The sequence below is a fragment of the Leptodactylus fuscus genome, chromosome 6 (genome assembly GCF_031893055.1).
Source record: "Leptodactylus fuscus isolate aLepFus1 chromosome 6, aLepFus1.hap2, whole genome shotgun sequence".
NCBI lineage: Eukaryota > Metazoa > Chordata > Amphibia > Anura > Leptodactylidae > Leptodactylus > Leptodactylus fuscus.
The window spans coordinates 44,644,382-44,663,177 of record NC_134270.1 but is presented as its reverse complement, the minus strand read 5'-3'; the positions used below and the strand labels follow the sequence as shown (position 1 = coordinate 44,663,177).

Sequence of the window (18,796 nt, the reverse complement as noted above, 5' to 3'; positions counted from 1 at the left end):
AATATGCCCAAAAAGGTATAGACAACATTATCACATGCATGCTGGGAGTTGTAGTTTCACAGAAACTGGAAAGCCACAGACATGTAGGGTTATAGGGTGGACTTGATGGACTGATGTCTTTATCCAACCTCATCTACTATGTAACTATGTCTTGATGTGAAGTGTCTTGCACACAGCTTATGCATGCTATCAGACAGGACCCCTCGCCACCTTCCTCCTTATCTACACTGTGCTTAGTGCCTGTACTTTGCTACGGACGTCCGAAAAGCTGTTAATGTTACATGAAGGCGTAGATGAGCAGATGTCATGAGTTGTAGGTTAAGCCGGATCTTACTAGATATGTTTAATCATTAAATATAAGAAAATTTGTAATACATCTTATCAGAGAAAAATGCACTTTTCCCCACTTTTCTGCCTCTTTTTCTACTCCCCCTCCTCCTCAACTGACATTCACTCAGACCTCTCCCCTACCAAATCTATACAGTACCATGAAAATTTTTAGGCAGGTGTGGGTTAAAAATACTGCAAGTAAAGTTAGGTTCACATCTGCAGCAGATCTGTCATAACCTGCTGGACTAGATAGCGCACTAACACCCCAGATATTTCATCCAGCAATTTCAGTTTTTAAAAAAATGGACATGTGACAGAAACCTGACCAGCTCAGAGAGAACTGACAAATACAGATTGAGAATACAGGGCTGAAACCTGCTAAAGATGCAAAATATAAGTCAGAAATGGTGTCACACTGTACTATTGATTTATGCAAAGTCTGAGGATACGTTAGTGACTATAAAGCTTTCTTTACTGAATTTGTTTATTGAATGAACCCTTTAAGAAGGGTCTATAAAATATTGTGACCACCTATAATGTCATCGCAGCGGTCCTGAATTAAACTTGAATTAAATAACTGGCTAGTAGGGTTAAGACGATCTTGAGATTTCAGGATCGTTTTTAAAATCCGATTTCCGATTATTTTTCAGTCGATCCCAATCGCGATTGTGAAACTTGCTCGATCACTGATTGGGATCCGATCTTTCCCGATCGCTCAACCCTAATTACTTTATATTTATGGAGTAAGGTTGAGCCGATCTTGAGATTTCAGGATTGTTTTTAAAATCCGATTTCCGATCATTTTCCAGCCAATCCCAATCCCAATCGTTAAATTTGCTCGATCGCTGATCGGGATCCAATCTTTCCAGATCCCGATCGCTCAACCCTACTGGCTAGTTGTGTGAGATGCATTGTGGGGTCAAGGTAAATAACAACAGTACATAGGCTCCTTGATTGTCACTTGCTAATCTGACGGCAGTAGGATGCCATAGATCACTTTATATACAACTCTCCAAAAATCACACACCACCGTCCTAAGCCATATATCAGACAATTATTTTTAATATGCTAGAAAACAGGGCCAATTTTGTAAGGCTGCAGTGTTCATCCCTCCCGTGTGCAGGACTTTGGTACATATGGCTTGTCCACCCCTGTAATGACAGCTGCTACTAGGATCACACTAGTGTTTGGCTCTCAGTCCTTCGGATCTGCATGAGAACCCAAAAGTTGGAGAGCCTGTTCACTTAAAAAGGATCCCATAGACTATAATGAGGTCTGTCTGTCCAAAAGTACTTCCAGCTACTGTACTACAACCCTCGCCCCTGTTAGGCTCAATGAAAGGCGCTGCGAAATATGTTGGTGCTATATAAATAACACATAATGATACATAATACGGCCCTGCAGAGCCCAGTAACAGTAAATCTCTCCTACTCCCTCCTCCTGAGCCACATATTCAGCTCCCCCCTCCTGTGAATATCTTCCCATTCTTGCACAACTCCTCCACTGCCGCTCGTAGGTTTACTATTGGCTTAAACAGAAAAGTCTCATTTTTTTTCCTCTCTTTTGAAGGGAAGAATCTGGATTCTGTCCAGAAAGGAACTAACTCCAGTCAGCTGAGCGGTGCATGGAGCCCTGTCATATGCATTGCAGCCCTGTGTTTGTGACCCACTTTACAGAAGCTCTCGCCCTGCCTGCTGTGAGATACAGTTAACGCCTGGGGCCCAGGGAGGTGAGTTAGTGTATGTCATGTACGTGTCTTCTGTGGATTGTGAAGGAATGTCATCAGCTCCAGGAAGACGTCTCGCTCTAATGCGTAAGGAACTGTACAAGTTCTTCAAAGTATACTAGGCTGCAGAACTGCTGCTGGAGAACTTATCGTCCCGTAAAAATACAGAACGGATAGCTAGGATGGACAGGCATGGAAGAAATAGGGGTGGAAGGAACTTGACATCTCTATGGTTCCTATGAGTCGGGGGAAGTTAGAGGAATGATGGCTAGCAGGCTGAACTTCAGAGACCAAGGATGGCAGGGGGGAATTCTGATACCCCAAAAGAGTTAGAGTGGGTATTTATATAGCACCAACATAAGAAAAATAGTCAGCCAAGCCAGAATAGCTGATAACAGAGAACATTAGCCCTTTATTGATTCGGGGTAGTTTGGGCGTTACCGTTGATATAGCTATGTGATGGCTTATTCTTTGCGTGACGAGTTGTACTTTCAGTAGGTACCACTTTGGGGTACACGTAATGTTGTGATGAGCTTTTATTAATGTTTTTGTAGGGTCTGTGTTATAAATTTGATCATTATTTTTTGTTTTTATTGGCTTTCCCTCTGCATTAACCTTGACATGGCAGCTTTGTCCGATGGGTCATTATGATAGCGGCGATACTATATTTATATCGGTCTTATTATGTTTTACCGCTTTTATTATATAAATCGTGTCTTTTGAAAAACAAAACAAAAATTTGTCACCGTATTCTGATGGGTATAACTTTTACTTTACGGTTTGATGTTGGCACTTTGACTTGTTGTAGTTTTTAGTGGCAGCAATTTTGGGTATGTATTAGAGATGAGCAAGTAGTATTCGATTGAATACCTTCCCGCCATAGGTATTCCTGTAAGCGGCCGAACACCGAGGGGTTAAACTATTTGGTCACTTTTATTGCTATTTTTGGAGGAGGAAGATATTCCCAATATGTTAGTTTACATTATTCATGTTATAAATAATATACACAGAGTTTTTGCAGGAGGACATTGATGTGGAATCTGCCTCAAAATCACCCTCAAAGACACCTCCCAATTATTTCAATGGGAGTCAGCAGCAGATTTTTTTCCTCTCACTGATTTTTTCATGACCTATCTTCAGGCGGATTCCACCTTGAAAAATCTATTGAAATCAATGGGCGGTGGAAAAACGCGATTCAGTTTTTGCAAAAACTGTATTAAAAGCCACTACCTTTTTTAAAGTGAAGTTTCCAGGTCTATACAGTGTGCCGGAGTAAAAATCCTTGTCAAAAAAACACATCATAAACACATCACGTAAAACAATGCATCAAAATAAGTGTCCTAAAGTGTCCTAAAGTTATAGTCACATAGAGTTTTGCAAAAAACTCTATGTGACTATAACTTAAGGGCTCGTTTACACGGAGATTACAGGCGCACAATCTGGCACGTATACATGTGTCAGAGTTTGCGCGCTGAAATTAGATTCCATTCATTTCAATGTCAGGTTACGGGAGTATAAAGCGCGTAATTTTGCGGGCTATATGCCCGTAACCCGACATTGAAATGAATGGAATCTGATTTCAGCGCACAAACTCTGACACATGTATACGTGCCAGATTGTGCGCCCGTAATCTCCATGTGAACGGGCCCTAAAGGTTTCTTTTTTTTCTACTTTTTGGGCTTTTTTTTTCCCTTTTTTCCCCCGTCCTCATGGGGACTGGAACCTGGGATTTTTTGATCCCTAGTGCAATGCACTTACATCACACATAGAATCCCTATGTGCAATGGCAACCCCTCAGACACCGCAATCTCATCACAGCCTCTAAGGAATGAATCCAGAGCATTTTCTAATTCAGGAGACTAGTCTTGGTTGTATTACACTCCTGCGGCCTGAGAATGCTGCACTATTATGTCGCTGAGCATTAAAGAGGTTTCCAGGCTTTTTTTTTTTAATGCCTGAACAAAAGGGAAGGTGAAATTTTTTAAAAAAAACTCACACTCACCTGTCCTTGATGATCCGGGGTCCGTCTGCTGCATTTTGGTTCTTCTTCTCCGGCGGCTTCTCACAGGTCTCTTTCTGAGTTCCGCTGAAGTCACTGATTAGTCTCAGCGGTCACATGTGTGACTTGGGACTTCCGCCAAATGTCAGCACAGGAGTGAGAAAACCGGACCGTGCTGGGAGAAAGCTGAGTATTTTTTTTACATTTTTTTAATGTTTAAACGGGTTGTCCATTTTTGCCTAGACAATCTCTTTACATGTACATGACATAATAGTATGGTGCAAAGTGGGAAGAGGTTAGATATCATTCTACATATACCTGGCTTGTGAGGTCAAAAGCCTAATAAATAAAACCCACTTGTGATGATCACACATCCAAACCCTCAACACCTACTGCCACTTCCAACTCAAGAACATCCATCGAGTCCACTCTTTCCTCATCCCTGAAACTACAAAAATGCTAGTCCATGCCCTCATAATCTCCTGCTTAGACTACTGTAACACCTTTCTCCACAGCCTCTCAGCAAATGCTCTGACCCCCCTTCAATCCACCCTAAACTGTGCCGCTCGCTTAATACACCTCTTCCCCCCCCCCCCCCCCCGTTCTTCATCGGCCCAGTGAATAGAGTTCAAAATGTTAATGCTGACATACAAAGCCATCCACAACCTGTCCCCTCCATATATCTCTGACCTCATCTCCCGCTACCTGCCCACACGTAACCTCAGATGCTCCAATGACCTCCTACTCCGCTCTGCCCTCATCCGCTCCTCACACAACCGTCTCCAAGATTTCTCCTGTGCATCCCCCATTTTCTGGAACTCCTCACCAAGACACATAAGACTGACCCCCACAATCACAGGCTTCAAGAAGGCCCTGAAGACTCCCCTATTCAGGAAGGCCTCCAACCTCCAATAGCACTATCACCGCACTGCCATCTGCACAGCCTCCCCCCTCTCCTTCTGTCTCTCTCCTCTTCCCTCATAGACTGTAAGCTCTTGTGGGCAGGGCCCTCTACCCCACTGGGCCAGTCGGTAAACCTCACATGTTGATGGAATTAATATAATGTACAGCACCATGAAATTAATATAATGTACAGAATGGAATTAATGGTGCTGTATAAATACTCTATCTATCCACTATATATATATATATATATATATATATATATATATATTTAGGTAGGTAGGTGTATATGTGTTTGCTCTCTGCTCTCACAGTGAACTGGGTCTATTCTAGAACATACTATGGCGCTGTAAACCTTTTATCATCTCCAAGTCTTTTTAATGACCTACCAAGCCATCTCTTGACCACAAGTTTAGCTTTCCACGACCTGCACGTCACCTTATATGTCTGATTTTATTGTTTGCGAATGTTTATGGCGAATAGTGAGGGAGAAGTCCGACAATACAGGATATTATGAACGGAGGTTAAAACAATAGGGAGAGGTGTCGCCTCAAGTCATGAAAGGAAACCAGGCTGAGGAAATTTAGTTTATACATGACCAACTTTTATAACATCTATGAGGTACGTGTCATGAAGTATTAAGGATCATGAGCTTTCTAGTGTATGCGTATATCCAATGTTAGAGGTCAAGTCTACATTCAGTGCCCCTATAAAAATACAGCAATTGGGGCAATGAAACAAGCATTACCTAATTGTGACACAAAGTACATATATATATATATATATATATATATATATATATATATATATATATATATATATAGTTCAGGATGTGACATGGGGACTTATTATCTATTGCGGTTGCTTCTTTACAGCTGCAGGTTCAGAGGATGCAGTCACAGGAAACTCCTGGCGTTCAGTATAGTCGGTGGAACGAAAGAAACCAAGATGAAGTCAGTGTAAACACGTCTAACATAGAAGTATCTACCTGGAGGAGGTGAGTACCATAAGATAATGGACGAGCTACCCAGCGGCAAACATAATGGCGGCCTAGCTCTACTATTCCAAATGTGATCCCATATATCAATATATCAACTGTAGAAGTTCAGTGGTTATTGTTTCACTTCAGATTGTTTCTCGAAGCTCATAGGGCTAGTGGTTCTCCTTGTAGAGACTAAACTGGTGTAGAAAGTCTCATACTCAGAGATTACTGGGAAAAATTTACTTTCTCCTTTCTGGAGGAGAGCTGTCAGGGTAGTATCAGTGTCTGGCCCGTTAAAGAGCCTTCGAAACATGATTAAGAATCAACCACACCATCCATGGTTGTCTCAGGTTTGGCTGATATCCCTCATCGTGTTTCAAGACTCTTTAAAGGGAGTCTGTCAAAAGGAAAAATGTCATTAAACCATCCATAGTACTTTATAGCGCTCAAAGCCCTAAACACAATACTGCATTTCGTGTCAGGACTACTGTAATGTAAATCCATTTTTTATTATTATACAGATGACCTAAGGTGAGACCCCAGGCCATGGCTACACTGGAGCCAAGCATGTAAAAGACTGCTTCCTACTGCCTTACACTGCCTAAAATTGGTGCACTGACTGCTTGGATCCAGTGTGAGCCAGCTGAAGCCGTGGTCCTTTTCTTCCAGTTGTAGGTGACATAACCCGCGCATGCGCAGTACAGAGCGCCTAACACTTTGGAGACTTTTGATGACTTTATTTTTAATTTTCATCCATTTTTAACCCATTCCTGCCACAGCCATTTTTTGATTTTCGTTTTTTATGCTCCACCTTCCAAAAGCCATATTTTTTTTTTATATTTTTCTCTTCACAGAGTCAGATGAGAGCTTTTTTTTTTTGCGGTACAAATTGTACATTGCAATGATAACATTTAATATTCTGTACAATGTACTGGGAAGCTGCATTTGTGTGACTTTCTTATGAGCTTAATTTTTAGAGCGTCCACTGTGCAGCAGTTGTGGAGCCAAGGCCATAGCAATCATAGCGACTGCTTCAGGGCCTGCAACCTTAGGGGATGCAGTCACATCCATGCTACTTTTTGTTTTTAATAGGCCGTTACTTGATGGAATACATCAGCAGGTAACAGCCCCTATTTACTTACTGATACCTGCCCACAGCCACCTCAACTTCCAATTCAGCTCTCCCGGGATTTGCATACATCAGGACATTGTTAACTCTATGCAGCATGGTGCATCGGCCCCTTTGAGCCTGAAGGGAGAGTGTACAGAATCAAGGTTCAGTAAGTAGGGCCACGGCACTTAGAGTATTTGTAAGGTAAACCTCGTGAGATTTGTCTTGTGAGGTTCACCCAGCGGGTTTGTTCATACTGAAAACGTCTGAAACAAAACTGCTATTATTATGCTCTGGGTTCTCTTCAGACCCTATGATACAATGAGTAGTGGCCCACGGGAGGTCAGCAAACATAAAAAACAGTGTTACTCACCTCTCTTAGGGATTGGCATCGGTCTTCGGGCCTCCTCAATGACCGCTAAGACCAATGGTCACGCCAGTGTCACAATACCAACTTAACCCATGTGATGTAACCCAATTACAGGCCTCAGTGGTCTGTGATGTCATTGAAGAGGCCCTAAGACTGGTAACATTGTTGTTAGTTATGTTTAATCCCTTCCCCTCATTATACTTTGCGGTCTGAAGAGACCATAGCGTATAATAATAGTTTGTGGGTGGTGAACCCCAAAAATTTCAGGATTAGCCGAACCCAAGATATTTACAATATATGTAACAAACACTGTACCCCACTCTGGGGCATTATACTGTGTGGATGGGCCAGTATGAGATACTACACTGTGTTGGCTACAGTGTTCACTGTATGGGACACATATTTCCATTCATTTATAGATCGCGCATTTTTGGACCCAGGGATACCTAATGTGGATGAGTTTTACTTTATTTATTTTTATATCTAATCTAGGAAAAGGGGGGTGAGTTAAACTATTTTTATTTTAACTTTTATTTTTAGACTCCCTAGGGGTCTTATCACTAATATAATACATTGCTAAGCTAATGCATTGCAGTATATTGTAAAATTCCAATACATCTATTAGAGGCTACCCAGCACAGCCTGTAATAGATAGAATTATACTGTAACAAGCCTGGGAACCTTCAATAGGGTCCCATTTGTCATAGCAATTCACTGATTGCTGTCCCGGATCTCATTCTGACTCCTTGCTTCTCCTCTGTGCTCATCTCTATCTGCGTGTTGAGGATACAGATATAGTTGAAGCCAGGATATAGTGCCCACTGCCTGGAAAAGCAGGACAGCACCTGAAATCTGGGACTGTCCTACTGAATTCAGGAAGTACGCTGCACACTGGGGAAATACAAGTCTTGGATTTTATTTATCTAATGTGCTTTTGCTTCCTTGGCGTATAATAATCTGGCTGTAGTCTTCAGCTATAGGCTGACTTGTCTCCAACTTGAAGGCCAAATAGGAATCTGGTAATGGTCAAAATTTTCTCTTCATCTCTGTATTCTACCTTTTGGACCAAAAAATATTGCCCACAATAAAAAGAAAAGGAGGCGTCAAGGTTTGGTGGGTTCAGCTGGAATTGCTGGTAGAAGCAGAGATGAAAAATACTTCATTTTAGACCAGTTCCTGCTGTCAACCAGTTTGCTTTTTTTGTGGAAAATCATGAAAATATCTTTATATCAAAATATCTGGGACACAAAGAGGGATAAGTCTTACAGTGCGCACCATAGCAAATGTATTTGTGGTAAGCCATGCTCTTAACCCTGTCCATCTTTCCTTTGACTGAGGTCACAGTTGCGCCAATGCCCGAGCAACTGTATGCTGAATGTTGCTTGCACCTCTAGGGAAATGGGGAAGGAAAACTTTGCCTGGCTCTAGGACGGCTGACTAGGCCCTGACCGAGGGTGTTGGTCAGCTGTACCCAAGCTAAGCTTGGCCCCGACAACCTCTGGCTCACTAAACGTGAAGACCTAAGAGACAGGTGGGGTGAGAGCTAAAAGAGGCTACGGACTGGGATACTAGAGGCGGTCACCCCTAACGAAGAATAGGTGCAGCTGCAAACAGTAACAACTAGGAAGGGACGTGCTGGAGAACTAACAGGTGCAGCACAACCATAAACACACAACAGGAGTGTGAGGAGAGGAACAGTGGAGTAGTGAGGAAAGGGTATTACAGGACAGGGCCAAAATAAACCTGAAGCCCTAAACAGAAACTCACTAATACCAAAACAGTGTCAGGCAACCAGAAAATGCAGGACAGAGTTTGAGAATAAATGCTGAGGGTGAAACAGACAAACAGAACAAACTCACACCACCTCCAAATCAGCTCCTGAGACTGTACAACTTCCACAAAACACTCCTCCTAAACTGGGCCAAGAATCCTAGTTGGTAACAACAAAAACCAGCAAGGACTTGAAGCCAGTAGTGAGTCTTTCACAGACCCCGAAACTACTTGATTGGTTGATGACAACGTCAAACACCTGGAGCTCGCATCTACTGAGACACCCAGCCAGCTCAAGTATACACTGACGCTAGGTTCACACCTGCGTTCTACTCTCCGTTCTGTGGTTTCCGTCTTCTGCATGCAAGAAGACGGAAACCACAGACCGGGTCCGGCCATGAGCGGCGGTGAGCGTTTTATGCTCTCCGCCGCGAAACCGGATTTTTTAATCCAGACACAGAGTACTGCATGTCCGACTCTGTGTCCGGATTATAAAACCCGGTTTCGCGGCGGAGAGCGCAAAACGCTCATCGCCGCTCACGGCCGGACAGCTTTTCCACCCTTTCAAATGAATGGGTGAGAAAGACTCCTGCAGGTTTCCGTCTCCTGCTCTGTTTTATGCAGGAAACGGAAACCTGCAGTACGGACACCTGGGCGCAGATGTGAACGAGCCCTTAGGCAGATACCAAACCCCTGACTCCACAGCTCAGTAGCAAAGAGATCAACCCAAGAGCCAGAGAACACCGGCCCAAATCCCCAGACAAACAACACCAGAAAATACAAAACAATATACAAACAACTCAGGTCCTGAAAACTGCTCCCTGTCCCTATTTGCCTCCACCCAGTAAAATGACCTAGCACATGGTGGCTCAGTGGCTAGCACTGATACTTTGCATCACTATACACTCACCGGCCACTTTATTAGGTACACCATGCTAGTAACGGGTTGGACCCCCTTTTGCCTTCAGAACTGCCTCAATTCTTCGTGGCATAGATTCAACAAGGTGCTGGAAGCATTCCTCAGAGATTTTGGTCCATATTGACATGATGGCATCACACAGTTGCCGCAGATTTGTCGGCTGCACATCCATGATGCGAATCTCCCGTTCCACCACATCCCAAAGATGCTCTATTGGATTGAGATCTGGTGACTGTGGAGGCCATTGGAGTACAGTGAACTCATTGTCATGTTCAAGAAACCAGTCTGAGATGATTCCAGCTTTATGACATGGCGCATTATCCTGCTGAAAGTAGCCATCAGATGTTGGGTACATTGTGGTCATAAAGGGATGGACATGGTCAGCAACAATACTCCGGTAGGCTTTGGCGTTGCAACGATGCTCAATTGGTACCAAGGGGCCCAAAGAGTGCCAAGAAAATATTCCCCACACCATGACACCACCACCACCAGCCTGAACCGTTGATACAAGGCAGGATGGATCCATGCTTTCATGTTCTTGACGCCAAATTCTGACCCTACCATCCGAATGTCGCAGCAGAAATCGAGACTCATCAGACCAGGCAACGTTTTTCCAATCTTCAATTGTCCAATTTCGATGAGCTTGTGCAAATTGTAGCCTCAGTTTCCTGTTCTTAGCTGAAAGGAGTGGCACCCAGTGTGGTCTTCTGCTGCTGTAGCCCATCTGCCTCAAAGTTCGACGTACTGTGCGTTCAGAGATGCTCTTCTGGCTACCTTGGTTGGAACGGGTGGCTATTTGAGTCACTTGCCTTTCTATCAGCTCGAACCAGTCTGGCCATTCTCCTCTGACCTCTGGCATCAACAACGCATTTCCGCCCACAGAACTGCCGCTCACTGGATGTTTTTTCTTTTTCGGACCATTCTCTGTAAACTCTAGAGATGGTTGTGCGTGAAAATCCCAGTAGATCAGCAGTTTCTGAAATACTCAGACCAGCCCTTCTGGCACCAACAACCATGCCACGTTCAAAGGCACTCAAATCACCTTTCTTCCCCCCCATACTGATGCTCGGTTTGAACTGCAGGAGATTGTCTTGACCATGTCTACATGCCTAAATGCACTGAGTTGCCGCCATGTGATTGGCTGATTAGAAATTAAGTGTTAACGAGCAGTTGGACAGGTGTACCTAATAAAGTGGCCGGTGAGTGTATATCCTGACTTCAAATCCAGCCAAGGACTTATGTATGATCTCCCAGTGTTTGTATCTCCAGGTACTCTGGTTTCTTCCCAAAGACGTACAGACAGGGTCCTGCCTGGGACAGTGTTGACAATATCTCTCTGGATATGATGGTGCTATTTAAGTAAACTAAATAAATAAATAATGTAAATGTAGAGGCTCCACACGGTTTATATAGGGGTGTCACTATATTAATGAATGGTCTCTACTCAGTGTAATGTCCCCTTTATGGCTCCACACAATATAAATTCCATCTTAGTGATACCCACACAGTATAATGCACCAACACAATAAAATGAACCTTTAGGGTCCCCACATAGTATAAAGCCCTCACACAATACAGCCACAGCCATACAGCCATATCTACCACAGCACTTTTCTCTCCGCATGATTTGTGCCGACACAGTACGGAAAACACATGGAATCCATTATATTCAATGGGGTCCGTGTGGTTTCTTAGCTAACCGCTTTTTAACGCATCTAGGTTTCCATTCGGGAAATCCACAAACTTGTGAACCAGGCCTTAGTGGCTCCAACAGATAATAATGCTCCTTAGTGGCTCCCCATGCAGACGTCATGCCATAAAAAAAAATATATATATGACTCAACTAGCCCCTGCTTGCATGGAAAGGTCTCTTCTGACTTGTCCTGTTTGTGGCTTGATGCAGCAAGCACTATAATCTCATCATATTGCATCTGGGTCAACAGCAGACAATATAGATACCAGGGTGAATGGTGGAGCAGGGAGTTGTCAGCTTTCTGCTCCACCATTGTGTGTTAAACTCTATATGCATTCTAAAGATGCAGGCAGAGCTTAAATCGAGCACGGGGCAGGCAGTGCTTGAAATCCAGGACTGTACTGCTAGACTGCAAGCTAAAAATATCATTGGGGGTGGTTAAAAAAAAATGGAATCTAGTAAAATTAAATGGCCAGGCAAAATAGCAACCCTATGGATACGTGGACTGATGACTCCAGGCTTTTCTATATGTTTGCCAGGGAACACTTAGCTAGAAGCCATCATGACTGTGCGCAATGCTTTTTCTCCATCAATTTGTCAGGTGTACCCATATTACCCTCCTCCTCCACTAGGTCACCTTACCCAACAAACTACCCATGCTGAGCCGAGAGTCATCTAATATGTTCATTTCTTTCCCTAGAGCCAACAATCTACTATGCACAGGGAGGATTGGGATCGCCATGAAGGTGGTGGCAGGAATTGCCCTGTTCTGGATAATCTTCATCATTGGCTATGTCACTGGTTATTATGTGCACAAATGCAAAAAAGTATAGCGGCAGTCACAGACAAAAAGAAGATATATCACTTTTACTATGGAAATGGCGCCCTCTGTGGGTAGGAAATGTTACAGATCTCATCAAGAAAAGCTTGCCGGGTATTCCATGTAAGAAATCAAGAAGCCATAGCTATATGTATATATTTGTGTGTTACACCATGCTGATGCTTTATTAGATTTTTATATAAGGATTACTACTACTGACACACAAGGGGTTGCAGTACAGTGCACTGCTGGATATATACTAATGCGCCATACCATGTCAGGAACTGGAAATATACATCTCTGTACACTTGGTGTCCATACCGTGCGGTTTACATACCTTATTGATTTCAGTCTCATCCATGTCCTTTCCATTGTATCTCAGTGTATATGCGAAATTTTCAGTTTTGAACCCATAAAGTGAGATTTTCTATTACAGAAATCCTATTGAAATATTAAGTGATAAAAAGGATTATAGATAATACACCTTTCCCATATCTTTGCTTGCTGCCAGGGAATGTAAACACATGTGGATACTGAACCCCAATGCTAGTCCTGCTCATACAGCCACAGTTTATTACAATGTACGATCAGACTTGTATAGATTATTTTGCTGTGTAGTTTTCCTTACAAAGGATTTCCTACACTAAGGCCACATGTAGATGTTGCAGAAACACAATACATTTGCCCTGCAGATTCTCCAGTACAATATATATATGGACTTTTAAAAGCTTGTCGTGCAAAAATCAAGGCTTCATGTTGTGGAAGACCCTGCAGATTTGCACCAAAATACTCAGTGGAAAATGTTCAGTCTTTGTGGACTCAGACTGTGCAGTGGGTCAGTGTGCTATGTGTGTATTTCACTGACCCATTCTTTTCTATGGGTCCATACACATGGCCGTGATTTTCACTGTCCCATGTGCGGGCTAACAGTCCGGGCCACATCAGATAGGACAGGTCCTATTCCTGTCCTATTTTGCGGCCCGTGCGTCCGTGGCTCCTATTCACTTAATGAAAGGAGCCACGGACACACAGCCTGTGCACGGGCAACACATGGGGTCTTCCCCGTGTGCAGCTTGTACTGATAAATCACGGCAGCCTAAGCCTTATACATTGTAACAGACAGCAATTGTGTGAGCAGGACTAGGTCAGAATTGCTTTTCTACTAGAGATGAGAGAACAGTAAAATGTTTGAGGTTCAATATTCGTTTCGAGTAGCCCCTCAATATTCGACTACTCGAATTGAATATCGAACCCTATTATAGTCTATGGAGGGAAAATGCTCGTTTGAGGGGTAGGCAACGTTCGATCAAATTATACTTACCAAGTCCACGAGTGAGGGTCGGGCTGGATCCTCCGTGCAGTCTTCTCTTTGCAGCGTCCCCGCGGCGTCTTCCAGCTCTTCATTCACTCTGCCAGGCATTGGGCCTAGGCAGAGCCGACTGCGCATGCCCGCACTACAAGCAGACATGCGCAGTCGGCTCTGCCCAGGCCCGATGCCTGGCAGAGTGAATTCAGAGCCGGAAGACGCCGCGGGGAAGCTGCACGGAGAAGACTTCTAAAGGTAGGAGAAGAACCAGCATTGATTGGCCGACTGTATAGCATTCGGCCAATTAATGCTGGTTCTGCATCGAACTTTTCCATTCGAACAGCGAGTGGTACTCGATCGAGTACGAGTATTTCGAATACCGTAGTATTCAATCGAATACCTACTCGATTATCTCTATTTTCTACCCACCGAATGTCAACAGAATTTTTTTCCATTCACTGACATTAGCAGAGACCTTGTAAATGTTGAGTGCACAACTCCATGAACTCCAGCATTAAAGAGGTTCTCTCACACTGAGACCCCTGTAACAATACAATCCCTCTGCCCGCTTTATCAGGATACCTGCATTCCAGCACTCAGGACCACGTCATTCCATTCACACTGGAATAGATTTAGCCACGGCCTTTAATGTATAACCCGGATGACACAGCCAGATCTCCAGGGGTGAAGACACTGATCTGTGTCACTCAATAGCCTTGTAGACTAATATTTTATAAATCAGGACATAGTGCTATTCTTGCTTTGTACACTAGAGGGCGAAGTGAAGCCATCACAGAATCTACTCGTTTTATAAGATTGTACTTGTCACTTGTTTTATGTTTCTTCTTAAATCCTGTAATTTTATTTTCTAGTTCACTTTGTATAAGCACAATAAAGTTATTTTATTTCACAGAAATGTCCATTTAATGTGCTAAAATATATTTTATGTAGAACAGCAATTGCAAAAACCGCCATATAGGAATCAGACACACATGACGTGACTTCTCAGCATTTAATGTGCTCTTTATATGTAATATAACAGTTTCTTGTCTGGTTTTGGAAAAACAGTTTCAAATGTCCTATTACGGACTCCTGAGTTCATAGGGTGGTGGCTTCTGCTTAAGACCATCGTCTCTTAGGCTCTATTCACATGAAAGATGTTAAATGTCACATGGCTGCAGCAAAATCCATTCACCATCGGTATCCATATGCAGCCTCTCTGCGGGGAAATTGTTTTTTTTTGGCTGGACTCAAAGTTGGACATCCAGGACTTTGTGTCCATGCAAAAAAAAAATTAAACGATTCCCCGCGGCTTGCTTTTAAAACCCATACAAATGAATGGGTTTTAAAACTGACCGCCGGGAAGCCGTCCCCTATGCAGTTTCACCGGGGCTTAGGATGGAAATGAATGACAGAATGACACAGTTGCAAGTGTGAACACCGCCTCATTCTGACACTGGTTACAGCAGATCCGTAGGATCCCAGAAGAGATTCCATATGATCACATAATGGATGGGGACTCTAGTACTAAAAGGAACAGTCACAAGCAGACAAGATTTTACCAATAGAAATATAAATGGAAACATTGGATCTCCTTTAAAGAGGATATGTCACCAAGCACAAAACACTAAGGCCCCGTTCACATGGGGCGCGGCAGGTGGATTTTGTTCCTGATTCTAATGCGGGAAGCTGCAACAGAAAATGGCCAAAATCCACCTGCCGCGACTTCCGACAGTCACAACACCTTGGTCCGGCGTAGGCCTAAATTAATGGGTCTAGTTAGATAGATAGATACTGTAGATGGATAGATAGATTGTATTAGATAGATAGATTGTATTAGATAGATAGATAGATAATATTACATAGATTGTGATTGATTGATTGATAGTATTAGATAAATAGATAGATATATAGATAGATAGGATAGTATTAGATAGATAATATTAGATAGATAGATAGATAGGATAGTATTAGATAGATTGTTATTGATAGATAGTATTAGATAGATAGAATTAGATAGATAGATAGATAGATAGATAGAATAGTATTAGATAGATTGTTATTGATAGATAGATAGATAGTATTAGATAGATAATATTAGATAGATAGATAGATAGATAGATAGATAGATAGGATAGTATTAGATAGATTGTTATTGATAGATAGATAGTATTAGATAGATAGATAGATAGGATAGCATTAGATAGATAATATTAGATATATAGATAGGATAGTATTAGATAGATAGATAGAATAGTATTAGATAGATAGATAGATGGATAGATAGATAGATAGTATTAGATAAATAGATAGATAGATAGTACTAGATAGATAATATTAGATAGATAGATAGATAGATAGATAGATAGATAATATTAGATAGATTGTGATTGATAGATAGTATTAGATAGATAGACAGATAGGAGATAGATAGATAGATAGATAGATAGATAGATAGATAGATAGATAGATAGATAGATAGATAGACCTGGCAGTTATTTGTCAAGCATCCAAAATAAAACCCCTTTACAATATAATATAACAGATGTACAGATGGAGCAGAGTTTAACTTCTCCATCACACGACCATGGACTGATTTTTAGCCACTGAAAGTAACCAGTGAAGCACAGCAAGCAGAGATCTAGAAAACCATGAAGAATTTATACAGAAAGTATATTGGACAATTGTATAACTCTTCATTATACATACAATACAATAATATATATTTTCTGAAATTGGACAACCCCTTTAAGGGATTAACAATGTTGCAGAGTATTATCTCAGGTATGTCAATGATCACTCCAGTCATTTCCCATTGGCACATGAAACATCATCAACCTATTCTAGTTTATCTTTACGAGAGGGTTTGTCCAGTTTGGGGTCTATCCCTATCCCCATGACCAGCTGGCATATTTGGAGGGACCACTGTTATTTTCAATGGATACATGCAGACCTCCTGAGAACCTAGAGGTGTCTGTAACAGGGGTGTCCGTCAATCACCTTAAAATACCCTCAGAGGGTATACAGCAAGTGACTGATTAAAACAGGCGAGCCTAAATAAACAAGACATAGGATTATATATACATGAAGACAAATTCTGGGTGAGTCAAACCAGGAATACAATCCTTTCCCATTCAAAATGTCTTATATTTGACATGGTGGAAGGGTGTGTGTGTGTGTGTGGGGGGGGTAACATAAGATATACCCAACTGTCTTAAACAGTGTTCTCCAATTTATGGGTGATACAGTTATCAGGAGACCACCTGTAGACCACCTAATGGTAGTGATTAGATTCCTGACTTTTGACTCACCCTGTAGGTCAATGTTTTGTCCATTAATCTCCATCATAAACAATCTTAATGGAGGTGTCCTGTTCTGTGAGGGGACATTTGAGAGTCTCGGATGTTTGAGGAGAGAATAAAGCAGCATTGACTTGTAAGATCCAGTTTATAATCCTCTGGTAGGTGTAGTGGTCCAGCTCCACTGTATTCAGCTCTAGTCCAAGTTCGATGTCCACCTCTGCATTCTCACTACAGGTGTCAGTTCCAAAGGCTGAGTCCCCAGAAGACTGCTTCTCTACACCTTTCTTCCCAACATTAAGCTCCTCAGAGCTCCTCCAGGTTGAAAGACCTCTTCTGGTGGTCTTGCTCCAATTAAGACATCTCTGTGATTTGCCAACTGTCCTTCTGAGGTTGTCAGGAATCTGTTGGGCTTTGGAGTCTTCTCCACCACGGCTTCTGGCAGTAAGGATATGGAGACATGATCCGTAGAGGTCTGGGGTCCCAGGTTTCTTCACCAGTGACCTGCTTGAGACATCTAAACCAAATGTCTTTTGTTCCCAGCATCCGGTGCTAAGACTAACTACACATACTGGTGGTGAGACCGGAGTGAAGGCATCTCCATGATTAGCAGATTGAGGGCTTTCTTTCTCTGGGTTCCTTGGGGACAGACTTGATTTCCACCCTTCTACTTCCACGGGTTCTCTACATAAAGTCTCGACCAAGAGAAGGCTAGATTGCTTGGATAAGCAGCTGTCTGTCCCCATTGATGTAATAGGTGGTAGGAACTGACTTTGGGACACAGCAATTTTCTTGAGAGTCCTTCCAGTTCCTGATGGACCTCGTAAAACCAGACTGGAAGAGGTCACGTCACAGTAGGATATCTTCCTACCTTCATGTGGTCTACAGGTAGATGCTTTATGGAAACGATTTGCAGGATAAGAAGAAACTTTCCCATAATTTGCTCCAGACTTCCCTGAAGTAATTTCACTTTTCGGTTTCTTCCTCCTATCAGACCAGGCAATTTTTCTTTGCGGCAGCATCTTGCCGTTTAGTAGCTTGTAAAAAGCACTTCACTTCTCCAGGGAACTGCAAACAAACTCTCAACCTGAGCTGTTCCTCATTGTGTGCGTTGTGGATTTGTGATCATTACACAAAACGCCTATTCATTTTATAGTCCTTGGTGACGTCAGCAGGAAACTCAAGATCCTTTCTCTTCTTTCTGCCGAGGCTCGCATGAGCTAGCACACATCATGATTAATGCAGGCGGCCCGGTACTGGGGACATTCAGCACCACCTTACAATGGCTGCTAGTCTGTCATATTTTATAGGCAAGCTGTTACATAAGGAGTTAGTTGGTTAATGAAGATTTGGTCTTATACTAAATAAAGGTTATGTATACTTTTGTAACTTGTTGAATTGCTCCTATGGAAGGGAAAAAATTGCAAATAATTTTGATTAAATAGACCCCAGAGTATAATAATTGTTATGGGTGTCCACAGTGGAGCATAATACTGTGTGTAGGGGCCACTAAGGGACATAATACTGTGTGCAGGGGCCACTATAGGGTATAATGCTGTGTGCAGGGG

At 42.5% G+C, this 18,796-nt stretch overlaps 1 protein-coding gene across 1 annotated transcript; it reads left to right on the top strand.

Annotated features, from left to right (window-relative positions):
• Positions 1–1,829: 1,829 nt before the first annotated feature.
• Positions 1,830–13,956, top strand: SMIM1 (small integral membrane protein 1 (Vel blood group)). The gene is made up of 3 exons (XM_075279843.1): positions 1,830–2,059; positions 5,834–5,955; positions 12,504–13,956. The coding sequence occupies exons 2-3, from the start codon at positions 5,849–5,851 to the stop codon at positions 12,634–12,636; spliced, it is 240 nt and encodes a 79-aa protein (XP_075135944.1). The 5' UTR covers positions 1,830–2,059; positions 5,834–5,848; the 3' UTR covers positions 12,637–13,956.
• The last annotated feature ends 4,840 nt before the right edge of the window (positions 13,957–18,796 follow it).